The sequence below is a fragment of the Diabrotica virgifera genome, chromosome 4 (genome assembly GCF_917563875.1).
Source record: "Diabrotica virgifera virgifera chromosome 4, PGI_DIABVI_V3a".
In the NCBI taxonomy this organism is placed as follows: Eukaryota; Metazoa; Arthropoda; class Insecta; order Coleoptera; family Chrysomelidae; genus Diabrotica; species Diabrotica virgifera.
Window position 1 is genome coordinate 38987157 of NC_065446.1, and position 17861 is coordinate 39005017.

General features: G+C 32.8%; 1 protein-coding gene across 1 annotated transcript; it reads left to right on the plus strand.

Moving 5' to 3' along the window:
* Window positions 1-16544: 16544 nt before the first annotated feature.
* Window positions 16545-17534, plus strand: LOC126883565 (uncharacterized). The gene has a single exon (XM_050649206.1). It carries the CDS (start codon window positions 16545-16547, stop codon window positions 17532-17534), a length of 990 nt encoding a protein of 329 aa, XP_050505163.1.
* The last annotated feature ends 327 nt before the right edge of the window (window positions 17535-17861 follow it).

Genomic DNA, 17861 nt, shown 5'->3' on the forward strand with positions numbered 1-17861 from the left:
TCGTTTAAAACACATATTAAAGAGTAAAACCGTCTAGTTTCTTTGTTACTAAATATATCAGAGAAATTAAAAAAATAAAAGGTTCACAAAATATGACACTACAACATAGTATTGATGCATAACCATCTTTTTACATTTTCGCCCCTACAGGGTGTCTCAAACTTTTGTTTCGGTTAAAACACATGTTAAACTAAAAAACCGTCTATTTTCTTTGTTTCTAAAGATATCAGGCACATTCTACAATACGATTTCGATGTATACTCAGATTTGTACCTCGTTCTCCCTACAGGGTGTTTCAAACTTAACATAAGAAAAACATTTCTTTTCTTCGACCCGGTATAAGTACAAAATAGTTATTTATGAAACAGTTCGTGAAGTATGCTTTTTGCGAACGCACGCTCGCGTAAGTTCGCAAAAAGTACTTCACGCACAGTTTCATACAATATTTTATCTACGATAAACAAATAAAAAAACTGTAATTCTTCGTCACTGGAATTCATTTCTATTCTACAATATTTAGAACTTTGACATTTAAAAATTCTAACTTCTTTCAAACCACAAAACTGTCAAAACTTTTATTGTAATTTATTGCTCATTATGTCATCATCATTACAACGCGAAAGTTAAGGATATTTGATTATATGAAAGTGTGCCAAAAAACAGTGCGAAAAAGTAATTCCCATTTAAAATACATTGTTACTTCACGCACACTTTAAACCCTTCACGCACTGCTATCTATAATGACAGTTTTCACAAACTAAAAACTTATACATAATATGACATAGAGTAGATAAAAGAAGTTTGAGTAAGTCTTTGCACAACTGTGTAAATACTAAAGAAATATCTAAAATAATAAAAAAAGTTACCGGAATCCGTTAATCCGTTCACGAAAAAATCAACTATGAAAATGAGTATAAATTTTCTATATCCCTAACTTATGCCTCGCAGTATAATTAGTATTTATTTTATTCGCATAATTAGGACTTAGTTTTCGGAACCTCTTATTTCAGTTTTTCTCCCTTATTTTTTCCTGTAGTTGTACAAAGAAATTTATTTTTTGTCCTGTTATACAAATTTATTCATTTTTAGCGTTAAGATTTATTTCTTCATTTTTAGCGTTAAGATTTATTTTTTCATTTTCCTCCGAGTCGTATCCATTTTAAACGGTTTCAACAGAAAAATGAACATTATCAATTCAGATATTCCGCTGTGCGATTTATTCGCGTGCTGGTATAATATATATGCTAATGTCTCTGGTGTTTAGTAATGGAATGAAAGTAATTCTTTAGCTGTAGATTTGCACCATCATATTTGGTAATGATTTTGAAATCGAAACTGCTCTCTAATTTGCTACTTTGATGGTAACATTAAAAAAGCATTTGTGTTTAGGAACCGTGTATACGAACACTAAAGTGCTAGTTTTTTGTTAGAAACTCGTAAAAAATATCATTAATTGAGCATAAAGTTTGTTTCAGAAGGAAATTAAACTTCTTGTTTATTTAACTATGAACAAACTGTGTTTCTACTTCAGACTCAAAAATAAAATGAAAGAATTTGGAAGTACACTAGGTACTCTCTAAATATAACGCACCACTTAAACATAATATCAATAAGTTTGAACCTATTTTTCTTCTGAATCGTAGATTGGATATTGATGATTTTATATTACATTATAGGTGTATATTTCTAAAAAATTACTATACCAATGTGTTCTGAGAAATGTCAACGCTTTATCCATAATATAGGCTATTGATTATGTTCAAAATAAGAGAGCTAAAAGGAACTACAACGTTAACGGGATTTTATTGTCTCATATGGTCAGTGGACCTCTAAAGAAAAAACCACGAAGTGCTACCATTTAAATGGGTGCGTTTTTGAGAAAGAGGTGAGTTAGGGTAAGTTCTATGCACTTTTTTACCAACACATTTAGAGCAAAATTGTTCCAGGTTAAATTTACTATGAAATATCACATTTTAAAATCAAAAATATTTCTTTTTACAAAATTATATTCAAAAGAAAAGCAAGAAAAAAACACGAAAGAAAGTAATTTTGTTTTTTGGCCCATAACTTATTTCCACGGGGATATAGGTATAGGCGTTGCTTTAGCGAAAAATAACTACCATCCTTCCTCTTTACAACGAAGTTTAGTAAAAGTTTCTGGTATTTATAGTTTCCGAAATAGGATTTTTCAAACTTCGCCGCTCACAGCATTTTTGGGCCATTTTCCCCATTATTTCGCAAACATTTGTTCTGTAACTTTTTTCTACGCATCTCTAGGTATATGCAACGGTACATTTAGTAGAAAGAGAAATCAATTATCTTTAAAACGGTCTATTGTGTAAGGTTATACGGCTCTTTTTAAGTAAGTTATGCTTCTTCAAGGTTTTATACTTTTAATGATATTTGATATTTTTAATGATTATGTTTTAACTTTCTCGTTATGACTTTTTTCCTTGTACATTTGTGTATTTTACATTATGGAATAAAGAAAGCTTATTTTCTTTACTTTAAAATGGTGTATTGCAAAAAATTCTAGGACTATTTTTAAACAAGATATCCGTAGGATATCCAAGGGTATCCGTAATTTGAGAAAAAATTTATTTTTTTAAATTTTTTTTTCAATCAGAAGAATATAATTGCATACTATAACATAATTTTTAGTTCCAATTAACTTTTCGTAATAACACTTTTTGATATTGTTAAAAATAAAGGTACTTTACTCTTGAGCGAAATTCATCTTTTTTAACATACCTAGTTCACTATTGATAAAATTTTATATCTGATGATTGCATCTTAGGTCTTAGACTATGCAGAGCATTTTATTAAGAATAATTTTTTTTTCATTTTTTTTTTGCTTCTTGTTTATTAAAGTTACCTCTGTGTTATGTACAGTATAGTACAAATACTTATATGTAATACAAATCAGTCTAATTAAATACCTTTTGTGTATGGTTAAAGGACTTTGTTAAAAAAAGAATTTGCTTTGTTAGATAAAGAAAGATAAAGAATATTGTTGGTATATCGGTGTAATTGATTAGTTTTCGTAATAAAAATTACACTCTAGATAATTTTTACACTAACATGCTTCACTGTTTTTACTGTAAATACGAATTAGCGAAAATAAACGACAAAAATTATGTAAATATTGTCACAAAAATAATTAAAACGGGGTGAGTGAACTGAAGTAACAGAAAATTAAAGGAAAAGTTTATCTTACCAGGCGAATATGTTGATTTTATTTAAAATTTTAACGAGAAAAACCAACTCAATATTTCAAAAATACTCATACTAGGAAATTATTTTAAAACATATGCTGTTATTATGGCTAATTTATACAAAACAGTGATGTCAGCTGCATATTTAAAAAAAGTACAGTTAAAAATAAATATTTATATTTATTTCTTAACCCTTTCATATCACTTTTCGTTCTCACACTGTCGCTATGTTCTTAAAGGAGTTCGATATACAATTTTATTCAGAAAATAGATGAAACTAAAAACATTTTATACAAAACTGTTAGATGTGCGACATGTGAAGGAAGATAGTTCATGTTTCAGTAAGAAATTATGAACGCCAAATAGTCCAGAGAAATAAGATTTTTCTCGCGACACATACCCCTCCAGGCCGAAACCAAATTTTTTGAGTAGTATGGACATCTATATTAATAACCTATATGTTTTCTGCAGCCGATTTTGATGATATACATAGTTATAAACAAATAAAGATTAAAAAACGGTAAATTTTCGGTTTTTTCGTCTATTACTGAAAAGTGAAGCATTCTAAACAAATCTGAGAATAAGAAACTCATAAATCATATGAAAAACTTCAATATGGCGTTCGCTGAATATGTCTATCCTTATTTGTTGCTTAGAAAATTGCAAAATAAGTGATAAATTTTGAGATTTTATAAATGTTCATAACTTATGTAAAAATTAAGTTAGAACCTTCTTATTGCACAGAAAGCTGAGACTTCTTGTGCTTAAATTATATTTAAAATTTCAAAGCAATTGGTCAAATAGTTTAGAAGTTATTTAATTTGTTTATCCCAAATTCATTTTTTTTGCAACACTATAAGTCAGAAAATTATGAGGTTACAGTAATAATTCGGACAGTTTATTAAAGAAGAACATTTTTATACTATTAGCTTAATTAAAAAAAAATGACAAAAAGTAATTTTAAACAGCGTAAAATTATTTTGCAAAAACATGTCGATTTTTTGCTTACTTATAAACAATTAGAATAACTTTTTAACCGTTACCCGTAGAAAAATTATTTTTTCATATTTAGAAAGACTGAATTTTTATACACATTTAGGAAGAAAAACAATTGTCCTAGGACAATTAGAAACGAAGTTAGCCCCCTTTTTTAATTCATGTGTTCTTGCAAAATAATTTTGCAATATTTAGAATTATTCTTTGTCATTTTTTTAAATTAAATTAATAGTGTAAATCTTCTTCTTTCATAAACTATCCAAAGTATTACTGTAACTTCGGAGGAGGGTCCCCGGTCCCATTCTTCGTTCAGTAGACAACCCAAATATAAACTGCCTGACTTGTTCGATTTCTTCCCCAGCGACATATATCTTTGCATTTGGGTAATTATTTCTACCTCTAATCATTGTTTTTGTCTTCTTGATATTTATTTTCAAACCCAAAGTTTCACTTTTAAGAGATAGAGTTAGATAATTTAGGTGTCCTTGTACTTGCATGCAAAGTTTCATGAATCGAGTCTTTTTTGGTTCCATACTTTATCCTAACCCTGTATATTAGTTTAATCAAACGCAGTGGCGGCTCGTGATTTTTTCAATAGGGGAGGCTATACCTAACTGTAAATTATCTAGACAAATTTGCACTAGTAAAAAAAATCCGCCAAAAAAATCTAATTTAAGGTCCCATTTTTTGACCATTTTTTATTTACATTTTATAATATCATCAAAATTCATAATTATTTCATATCATATCATTTTAAAAATAGTTAGTATAATTGTAAAAGTGTATTACCAAAGTTTGTGTCGTTTATTTGTTAACAATTCTATCTCTGTAAGTAGATAAGCATATCAAAATAAATACAAATTTGAAGTTTTGCAGTCCATACAGGTTGAAGGTTTACATTGTTTAAGATACTCAACTGAATTTTTTTAATTCTAAAAGCGGCTTACTCTGCGAATGCAAAAACACGGTAAATTAACCGATATTTTGCTTTGCATTACAGATATCGGAAAAAGTTATTTAAACAAGTTGTTCCAAATATTATTCTAATCCCACATACCAAATTTCATCACAAAATTCGCACTTTTAGTTTTTTCATTATTTGTAGTCAGGATCCTAAAATCCGCAGAGGAGGCTGCTGGCCGAAAAATCTCACTTGCCCGATCTCCGGGCAGCGTGTGCGTTAAGCGATGTGCACAATGTGCAGCTCTAAGGAGACCGGGTCTCCTTAAACCATCCTTAAACGCTGATGGGCTACGCGGAGCATTAGCAAGTGAGATTTTCCGGCCAGCAGCCTCCTTCTGCGATTTTAGGATCTCGACTACAAATAATGAAAAAACTAAAAGTGCGAATTTTTTGCTGAAATTTGGTATGTGGGGTTAGAATATTATTTGGAACAACTTGTTCAAATAACTTTTTGCGATATCTCTAACGCGAAGCAAAATAGCAAAGTAAACAAAACAGTGTAGCGTGTGTAAAAAATTTATGGGGAGGCTAAGCCTCCTTTGCCTCCTCTGACCAGCCGCCACTGACGAAACGTGAATGAAATATAAATAACTAGAAGAAATTAGCAAATTATGGAGATGTGGTCTAAAATGTAATTGTTTATATGAGTTACCATATTACTCTGGGTACGCCTTGGTCAATTGAGAATGTACTGGGGGCCACTTAAGGGGGGATCGAATCCAATATAAAAATTATCAGCGCCTTTTTATACCAAAAATATATGGAAAATATTTTGATGTGTAATGGATGTGGCATCTCCAATACCACACAGTATATTTGGAACAACCACTACATAATGTAAATCTAGGTATATATGTACAAAGATTATGTTATGTGTATTCTAACAGAAAGGAAAAACAGTTTTACGAGGAGAATGACATCTAGAAACAACTTAAACGTGATTCACCTATTGTTTCCGTAGTAACTAGTAACCGAACACTTAAATCTACTTTCGTTTGAATTTGTTGAATGAAATGGATCGCGTTGGAGAGTTCTTTGAACTTGAGAATTATTATTGACCTTTGCTATTTAAGTAATCAACGTCGCAAATTTTTCGCACAATTCTATTAAGAATTATTTATTCGTACAACAGTTATTATGTCATTCAGATTTAATTCGGTAGTATAATGGATCTGAAACGAGAGCCGAAATCGAAACTGACATGTACAGGATGTGATAGAGATTCCGTTGCACAATCTTATTGTTAGCAAATAAAAACTGATATACTGTATGCAATATAATTGAACATACTTGTACAGATTTGCTTAATTGTTAGTATAATTACTATAATTATTATCCAAACTACAAAGGTGCTACATGTTACAAATGCTAAGTTCGTTTAAAGGACTTACAAGGCAACGGCCAAAAGGTCTTAAAGAGATTATTTGAAATGTATGTAAAACAAGAATTAAAAACTTGGAGAAAAAAGTGTAAAAATTGAAAAGTACTGCTTATGAGCTAGCAACGTTTTCGAGAACTATTTTAAGACAGCTGATTCTTTCATATATTGTTCCCTATGCTTCCTCGAACACCGTACCGGCCATCTGGCTGCTGATACAGGTTGCGTTCATTACTGCGCAGGTAAATACAAAATCATGGTGATTGATTAGTGTGATAAAGCTTAGTAGATCCGCTATAGTAATAGATCGAAATAAAAGTTAATAACAAAACTTGTAGCCAACTTTGAGCTTCACATTACAAAATTAGTTAGAATGTTACAGGGTGTTCGATATCATAGTGGCAGACCAAACTTATGTTTGTTTAAATGGAACACCCTGTATTTTATTTTATATTCGAAATCCTGTTAACTTCTCCATCACAAAAATATAAAGGTTTGTTATGTTATACAGGGTATTTACAAAGTTATAACCAATGTTCTACGAAAACCGTAATAAGTTCAGCTCCCTGTATAAATAAAATAATCACAACAGCAATGGTTTATTGGTGCCATATTTTTTTGTTGATTGTCAAAATTCATAAAAATGGTTGATATTGCTAATTTTCTTTAAATCGAATACAGGATGAGTCAAAACGCAAGTACATTATTTTCTCAGTAATTTTAAATAGAACACCTTAATTAATAACTTGCTCTGAAAAATGAAAATATCTCGAAAACTAACAAATTTAGGCATAGGGAATATTATACAAAAATTAAAGTACGGTAATGATACTTTTCGATGGTGATATAAAATACAGGGTGTTCCATTTAAAATTTCTGAGAAAAGAATGTACTTGCGTTTTGAATCACCCTGTATTCGATATAAGGAAAATTAGCAATATCAACCATTTTTTAAAATTTTGACAATCAACAAAAAAATATACCACCAATAAACCATTGCTATTGTGCTTATTTTTATTTATACAGGGAGCTCAACTTGTTACGTTTTTCATAAAAAATTGGTTATAACTTTGTAAAAGCCCTATATAACATAACAAACCTTTATATTTTTGTGATAAGAGAATTTCGAATATAAAATAAAATATAGGGTGTTCCATTTAAAAAAAAAAAACATAAGTTTGGTTTGCCACTATGTTATCGAACAACCAGTAGCATTCTAACTAATTTCGTAGTGTAAAGCTGAAAGTTGGCTACAATTTTTTTTATCAACTTTTATTGCTATCTATTACTATAGCGAATCTACTGAGCTTTATCACACTCATCAATCACCCTGTATATTGAATTTAAATTATTTTAGGACGAAACATTTTTTCGTCATTACTTTTTAAACCAGAAAAATGTCTGGCAATTATAGTTCATATTTCTAATAATGTTTAAAAAATAATCACAAAATAATTTTTCGTCTTACAATCATTTTAAATTAGATATGTTTACTTGTACAAATGTGCTGCGCAGTAATGAACGCAACCTCTATCAGCAGCCAGATGGCCGGTACGGTGTTCGAGGAAGCATAGGGAATAATATATTAAAGAACCAGTTGCCTTAAAATAATTTTTTTCCGACGTTGCTAGCTCTTGGTCCATTATGTATACTCTCTTACTGGCAGAGGACCAGATAGTGACGAAATTAACACGAAATGAAAAAGTTAATGGACGAGTATTCTAAATGGGGTGAACACACTGAATATTACAAGAATGAAATCTCAACGAATCTTCTTCTTCAAGTGCCATCTCCGCAACGGAGGTCGGCAATCATCATAGCTATTCGGACTTTAGAGACGGCTGCTCTGAAAACGGTACCAGTACCGGTATCTGAGATCGGTACCATTCTCTGACGTTGCGCAGCAACGTCTCCCTATGCTCCTTTTTCCTTGCATCTTTCCCTGCATAATGAGTTGGAGCAAGTTGTATCTCTCTCCACATGTAATATGTCCGAGATACTCAAATTTTCTGATTTTGATTGTATTTAAGACTTCCATTTCTTTATTCATCTTTCTCAAAACCTCTTTGTTTGTGACGTATTCTGTCCATGATATTTTCAGAATTCTTCTATACACCCACAACTCGAATGATTCCAGTTTTTTCATTGATGCCGCATTCAAGGTCCAAGCTTCCATTCCGTAAAACAAAGCCGAGGAAAGGTAGCACCTAGCCAACCTTACTCTTAGCTCTAACTTCAGCTCTCTTGTGCAGAGCAGCAGAGCACTTTTCTCCTTTTGTTAAAATTAGCTCAACTCAACGAATGGTGAGAGGCAAAGGAATCATCAAACTTAATGCTAGAAGATGATCTAATAAGAAAAAATTAGTACATAGTTTTTAAAACAAACACGTGGATTAACAGTAAGACAAAAAAGAGTGCAAGATGTATAAATCGCATAATTACCTTACAGTATCCCAACGAAAATTTACACCCCACCCCCCTAAGATTCGACAAAATCCACATGTTTTGACAAAAATTCAATGAACGGTCGATTTTTATATCGAGGGGGTCTTACACAAAACTTTAGGGCTTGTCCATATGGGGGCGCTTTGCCAACGTCGACTGCCCGGTTTACCTGTTTTCACCCTGTTTTCCTTGGTAACTTCAAAGTCGGCATTAGGGTGAGATCAAGTAAAACAGGTAAACCGCGCAGTCGACGTTGGCAAACCGCCCACATATTAACAAGCCCTTAGGGCTTGTTTATATGCAGGCGGTTTGCAAACGTCGACTTCGCGGTTTACCACTGCGTGGCTCCAAAACTTATGGCAATGGTTCGGATTGTCATCTGCCGAACTATTCAGATCTACCGCAAACAAAGTCAGAATAGCCATGTTGAATGCCAATGTTCGGAACGGACAAGGCACATAAAGAAGAAGAATGTTTTTTGGGAGTTAGTGGAGGTCGTTTTGAATAATCCATTTGAATAGTCCATCCAAAGACTTTCGCAACCCTGTACATTATAGATAAAAACTAATTGAGGCCATGAGAGCCAGAGTGACCTAACTGATTTTAACATAGACATATGCTTTACATGTTGTCATAAAAAATTGTTCAATTTTACCGACAAAGCTTATAAAAAGTCAAGAAAACAAAACAATAACAATTCAATTTACTAAAATTACATAAATCGTCAATATGTATAAATTAAAAATAATAATAATATTAATGAAGTTAGACAGAAAGAATCAATTGCAAAATTTAAAAATTTAAATAAATTAAAATAATTTAATAAATTCAAATTAAAAATAATGATTCTTGGTCAACATAAAACTACTAAAACAATCGGACATTGTTAGCTTCTGATAATTTTCTTTGATTATGTAAAAATTATGTTAAAATCAGTTTGGCCACTGTGGCTCTCATGGCCTCAATTTTCCTATAATTAATATGCCCAACGGCATACATGGTAACACACGCGATATATTTGAATCAATTTTAATTTCACAATAGCAAAATAAACACCCTCATTAAAACATCGACATTTGTGTGTATATATATAGTTATCACAAAACGATATAAATATTCATCACAAGCATATTTTTCAAATAATGAAAACCAATAAAGAGTGCGTATTAATTTCGTATAATTTATCTACAACAGTAATAAAAAACAATAAAATATTTATTTATTCAATAGACGACGAACTAATCGTCAGCTCCAAAATGGAAAACATGTCTTTGGGAATATTCTTCTATGCAGATGACGTGATCTTTTTGGCCAAACCAAGAGGAAATCTGGTACAGTCTATATCAGAGATTTGAAATAAAAGTAAGGTTACAAGAATGTTAATGTCTTGAAAAACTACTGTTACAGCCTTTGTAACATATTGACAAAAATATATCTTTATTAAATACGCCTCTGTACTGTATTTCTTTGCCAATTTATGTTATACAATTTATGATATGATTCCATTTATGGTTATGAAGAAACAATATGAGCCATACACCTGAGTTTTTTATCGTTCTATTTTTACTAAAAGGTTGTAATAGTCGGCCATAAAAATGTTTTATTACATTTGAATTTACAAACTTAAAGTCATAAAAAAAGATCGTTAATCATGTTGACTTTTATTTTTAAATTATGATTTTCTGACATATGTATCATACTAGTGACGCCATCCATCTGAGCGTGATGACGTAATCGATGATTTTTATAAATGAGAATAGGGGTCGTGTGCTAGCTCGTTTGAAAGGCTATTCAATTATCTCTTTAGTAATATAAACATTAATATAATTATACTAAAATCACAATCAAGATGCAGTAAAAGTAAACAAATCAAGACACGCTAACTGTTACAAGGAACACTCCTGAATCATGATTTACAATGTATACAATTTGTAAATCATCATTTGACATTTCAAATGTATATACATTTTAAATAATGATTCAGGAGTGCTCCTTGTAATAGTTAATGTGTCCTAAAAATTTTGTGCATGTTAATTTGTGAGTGATGTCCCAGTGTTAAATTTAAATGTTTTTTACACCTATACAAACATTAAACACAAAGTAAAAACAAATGCATTGAAAAAGTTTTGAGACAAAAAACCAACTGTAGCTACAAAAAGATCCATCATTTGCAACACAAGATTCAAAAATTAAACTAGTCTGCTTTTTGATGGGGCTGGTGACTTCCGTAAATATCTTTGGCTGTAGAACAGTTCCAAATACTGATATGTAAGTACATACCTGTTACAAAAAAAACTTTATGTGTATTTTGATCATTTATACCCTCTTGTCTAGACTCCATCAACACTTAAACACTTAAAGATTGATGGTAGTATATTTTAAATTATATAACAAGTAATTTCCATCAGACTAGTCACTCCGTATAGCAGAAAGTCCTCCAATATACACTCTATGGAACAATAAGTTCAATATCCACAGTTGGTTTGCTTTATTGTATGTTTTTAGTCACAACCTAGACATATTTGTTTTTATGTTTTATATGCATGTACATTTTGTCTTTTTGTTAATTTTAGCTAGTAGTTTGTATATGTGAAGACTATATGTACTGGGCCTGAAGATGAAGCATAAAATGTAAGCTTCGAAACCGGTTGCCCCATGATTGTAACAACTAATAAAAATAACATACAAACTATAAGATTGCGAGTATTGACTCATTTCCTTATCCAGTGGTATAATGGACTCGCATTGGCAACCCTTTCATCATATAAAAATTATTGTTTTTGGTAGTATAAATGTGTCAGTGTCGAATTACCGATGCACTGTTGCCTCACTGTTGAAAGTTCGCAGAACTTTCGAAAAACAAAAATATTGCACTGTTTACTCTTAAGTCGAATGAGGATTATTTCGAAGGATATCATAATCCGCATGATGCAGAGTAAAACATTGCGAAATTATAAACGAAACAAACGAGGTATAGAATAGGCATGTTAAATTTTTTGTAAATATTAAAAGAAAACAGTTTATTAGGTACATCGTGTTGAATAGAAATAAACTCCTTGCTAATTGGAAAGGTTTCCAGCCGACAATATAATAACTCTTTGCCATATGCTGGAATTAGTAATTAATATTCAATTAATTAATTCAATTAATCTAAAGTGATTTAACAGATTTACGGCATTGTAAATTAAATGAACATATGATACGATTTTCTTAAATGAGTTAATGAACATTATTCAATAAGTGTGTTTAAATGCGTTTATGCAACTACATGAGAAACCATTTCGTGTTAATTATTCAAACAAACAATCACTCAGGGACGAATTGAGCCAACGTGGGAAATATACCCTTTTTGGTCTGATTAAAGTTTAAGTATTATGATAAATTAGGATTCATAAGAAATCTAATAAATGTTTCAATGCCTATTCTCTCCGTGCGTGACCATGGTGGGGATACACGAAACTATGCCAGCGTCCGTAGTAGCGAGATATGACAACTTTGGCGAATAATGATTGAATAATAATTTTTTTCAATAGATATTTCGCTTACCTTATTATTGCCGTCTTGATTTTTATTATTTATATTTATATTTTCATACTGACTTTCTTTTTTTCCTCGATATAGTGGTATATTCGTATCGTCATCTTCATCTATTTCCATTTTGTGTTACACACACACACTTCTTCTTGATGTGCCTATCCGTAACGAATGTTGTGTTGAACCAGGTTCTGAGGTTCTTTAACCAGGATGTTCTTCTTCTTCCTGGACCTCGCTTTCCAAATATTTTTCCTTGCAGGATGGCTTATTGAAGGGCATATCTGGATTCATTTTGCATAATGTATCCAAAGTATTCCAACTTTCGAGATTTGATGGTGGTTAGTACTTCTCGGTTCTTCCCCATTCTTCTAAGAACCTCCTCATTTGTGACCCGATCAGTCCATGGGATTTTAAGAATTCTCCGATATAGCCACATCTCAAATGCTTCCAATTTTCGGCACATATCCTCGTTCAAGGTCCATGATTGAACACCATAAAAAAGGACAGAGAAGACGTAACATCTCAGTATTCTTACTTTTATACCAAGAGAAAGGTTGTGGCTCTTGAAAAACGCCCCCATACGGTTGAAGATTGATCTAGCTTTTCCGATGCGCGCTCTTATTTCTTGGTTATTGGTCCATTCTTCATTTATTATGGTGCCGAGGTAGTTGTAGTGCCTCACTCTTTCTACAGGGGTTTGGTTGATATAGAGTTGACCTTCTGTTATCTTTTTCTTGCTAACGATCATAAGCTTTGTTTTCTTTACGTTTATATTGAGTCCATATTGTTGACTGTAATACGTGATTTTGTCCATGAGGACTTGTAGGTCTTCTAGGTTGTCCGCAAATACTATGGTGTCATCTGCATACCTGATATTATTTAGCCGGTACCCGTTTAGTAGAATACCTTTTTCAGTTTCGTGCAAAGCTTCGATAAATATTTTTTCAAAGATTGAAAATTAGGGGGGACAAAATGCAGCCTTGCCTCACTCCATGCATGATTTTGACATATTCGGTGAGTTCACCGTCAACTCTGAGGTTTGCAGTCTGATTCCAGTAAAGGTTTCTAATTATTTTCAGATCTTGGTTGTTAATTCCTGCTTCTTTTAGTATTTGCATCATCTTGGCGTGTTGTACTCGATCAAAGGCCTTCTCGTAATCAACCAGACATACGTATACGTCGCAATTTACGTCTCTGCATATCTGGAATAAGACTGGTATTGAAAACAAAGCCTCTCTCGTACCAACAGCATTTATGAACCCGAACTGGTTGGGCGAAATTTGACTTTCACATAGCTTGTAAATTCTCGTATGGATTACCTTCAGGAACAATTTTAGGAGATGACTCATCAGGCTTATCGTACGGTATTCTTCGCACTTTTTGGCTCCTGGTTTTTTTGGAAGTGCAGTAAACTCAGACTTCAGCGATTCTGTTGGTATTTGTCCAGAGTTGTATATGTTGTTGAATATCTTTGTGATTATTGCTATGGATTCGTTGTCCATCAGTTTGAGTAGTTCTGCTTGTATATTATCGGGACCTGCTGCTTTGCCATCCTTTAGCTGTGTTATGGCAGAATAAATTTCCTGCTGTAATATTATTGGTCCATCATTTACCTCTTCTTCTAGCTCAAAGGTGTTATCTCTTTGGTCTTCAAATAGTTTTTCTAAATATTCTTTCCACGTTCTAATTTTACTCTGTTTATCTAAGATGATGTTTCCGTCAGAATCAGTTAGATTTCCTCTCTGTTTCCGTCTTAGTCCACCTGTGAGTTCTTTAACTTTCCTATGTACATTGTGACTATCGTACTTTGATTGTAGAATCTCAATTTCTTGGCATCTCGCCATTGCTTCTTTTTCTTTCGCTTCTCTAATTCTCGCTTCTCTATTTTTCACTTCTCTAATTTTACACCCACACACACACACACCACAAAATTAATAGTTCAATAGACCCAGCTAATGTTAACATCTGGTACTAATAATTCACACTGTCTAATTGCTTTCGATGTACACTTAATTAATGTTAACACCGACAACTAAACTATGTATAACGAAAAAGTGAAGAAAAATCCTTAAAACTGATATTTTCTTCAGACAACTTCCAAATATCCGCTTTTTAATTTGACGTTTATTTGACACTCGAACTTATTGTTTGTATAACAAATTTGATCAAAAATGGTAAAAAAATATTGCATATTAACGTTAAATATGTCATATGTGTATCATATTTACCGTCAAATTGTGGACGCCAAAAATGTCGCCAAGAAAAGGTGCGTCAGTCATGCTCGGAGCGAATACGATAAAATCCGATATCAGTCGAAAGTAGTGAGTTACTGTAATACGAATATTTATAATCCAATTGTATGTATATGTAAAATGTACAGTCCCTGGCCAGGTTATTAGACGAACTATAGGATTTTGTAAAAAATGTTGATTGGGAGGTGATGCTACAGCTGATCCCAAACCCTTTTTTTAGTGGGTCATAGTTGCGTCATAGTTTAACATAATCAAACGGCAGCGATAACTAGAAGAATCCGAATGACTTGGGCAGCAGTAGAAAGACCCAGTGATGTGTTGAAAAACAAAAAGACACCAATCAATCTAAAACGGGTATTCAACAGTTGTATTCTACCGGTTATGACCTAAGGAATGGAGACCGTGACACTTACAGAGTTATCAGCCAATAGCATAGGCGTAACCAGGGGGGGTTTGGGGGTTATAACCCCCCCCATTGGGATGTACTTTGAGCTCTATACGCTTAACACCATACCCTCTAGAGACCTTCCAGTAGTTGTAACCCCCTCTTAGGGCCTTGTAACCCCTCCCCCGTAGGGCCATCCTGGTTACGCCGTTGGCCAATAGATTAAGAACAACACAGAGGGCCATCGAACGAGCTATGTTAGGAGTATCTCTGAGAGAACATATATGAAATGAGGACGTGTGAAAGTGGAAGATTTAATTGGAAGAATTGAAAGAAACGAAAATTGGACGAGAAACATTGTACATTGTAGACCACGCGAGCACAGTCGTAGTAGAGGAAGACCACAAAAACGATGGCTAAACGACATCAAAGCAAAAATGGGGAGAAACTGGCACCAAATATGTAACACAAAACAGCAGAGTGGAGAATTCATGGTGTAACGACGAAATTCACCCTATAGGAATAATGTAAATAGAATTGACAAGATGTTGGTATGTCATAGAAGGGGATGTTTTCGTTTTACACAATTTGAAGAACATGTCCTCGGTTGCTCAGTACGGAAGAGATATGGGAGTGGATCTTAACGGGGTGTTATTAATATTCTCTTATTAGCTTAGAAATAGAAAAAAAGAAAGTCAAATAGAATATCAAATAAAAAAAAATATTGGGCGCCACTGGTTTGGATTATGGAACCAAACATAATATACAAAAATAGAGACATTAAAGAAAAGATGGCTCAAACCAAAAATTAACAAAAACATAGTCAATACAAAATATATAAAATACTTTTAAATGAATGCAAATCAGTGCAAATATGGCGTGACTTACCTTATCTATGTCTTTACTCAGCCAATTCTTTGTTGTACTTAAGAAACAAGAGCAAGGGTAAAGACAATAATAAAATAGTATTTTGCAATGAATCAGGCAATATTTATTGAAACAAAATAAAATTAAATTAAAAGGAAACTGTGATCTCTTACGGATTTACAAAAATAGAGATCATAGACCTAAGACACTTCCCTAATCAAAATGTTAACAAATAAGAAGTCACTTAGACATATTAGCCACACCCTCTATGTCCATCAAAAACATTTCATCCAATCATCAAGAGAATAAACGGATTCTAGTAACGTATGGTCCTAAAGTTTTGGGAAAAATTTCAGCTGGTCTGATTGAGAAGCAAAATGCATTTAACAAAGAAGGCCATGGAATTGAAATGTCATCAATTATTGACATTTAATAAACAAAGCAGAATATTTTGGTTTGTGCTCTGCAAAATGTCTTATAAAATTGATATTCGTCGAGGTGTTTATAATATGGTTGGGCGAATGTCGAAACGAGATATTGTTAATATTTATCGAGATCAAAACATAAGCAAATCGACAATTTATCGCACAATCAGAGAATGTGAAGAAGGGATACCATGTGTTAACTTGCGTAAAAGTGGCCGACCGCGGATTTTTAACCATATAAGAGAGGCAAGACTGATTGAAGCAGCTAAGAACAAAATTGGGGTCTCACAGCGAAAACTGGTCAGAAGATTTCATGTTGGAAGGACTACAGTATACAGGACCCTATCGAGTAACAATATTATCTACCGGAAAAGAAGGAAAGCTCCAAAATACACAGAGGATCAATTAGAGAGAATTCCGAGATGTTCCTGCGCGTTAAGGCGAGTGCATTTCGTCAACAAGTTGATCGTGATGGACGATGAAAAATATTTTACTTTGTCCAACTCTGAGATGAAGGGTAACGATGGGTTTTACACGAACGATTACAAAAATGTACCTGATGAAATAAAATTCAAAAGTAAGAAAAAATTTGAGGACAAAATTTTGGTATGGTGTGCAATTTCTGAGGCTGGCTTTATCTCACAGCCCTACATTGGTGTTGTTCGAGGCGAAGCCTTAAACGCAAATATTTATATTCAAAGATGTCTCTCTAAATTGCTTCAGTTTGTGTGTTCACATCATGCAAATGATCAAATAGTCTTTTGGCCAGATCTTGCTTCATGTCATTACGCGAGGATCACAAGGGACTGGTACGAAACTAACAACATTACCTTTGTACCGAAAGTAGACAATCCCCCCAACCTACCTCAGGCTCGTCAAATTGAAGAGTTCTGGGCAATATTAAGTCGGAAAGTCTATAATAACGGATGGGAAGCACAAAATCAGGAACAGTTAAGACGCCGCATATATACAAAAATTAGAGAAATTGACGCCGAGGTCGTCCAAAGGATGATGCAACGTGTCAGGGGAATTATTAGGCAAATCGAAAATAATGGTCCCTTGTCTGTCATTTGAATTTTGATTTATAATAAGGATAGTTAAGTTAAATTGTTGAATAATTTAATAAAAATATAAGATTATTGTGGTCAGAGTTATATGCTTTTGAAATTTTTCCCAAAACTTTAGGACCATACGTTAGTTCGTACAACCTTTTTCCCATCAAAACCACTGATTCAGCTGTCTTTATAACTGAGACCTGTTCTTAGGATAACTTAAGGTTCTTTCTCAGACGAGTCAGCAAAAATACATTAGACTCTCTGAATACATGACATGACTCTTTGATCAACTAGGAACTCTTATCGCCACTCAAACCTTCCACAGTTCTACTGTCGCCAATAACAC

Bases quoted from the DNA above. Each gene is read 5' to 3' on its own strand.
- LOC126883565 (XM_050649206.1), top strand. From the start codon at position 16,545: ATGGTTGGGCGAATGTCGAAACGAGATATTGTTAATATTTATCGAGAT.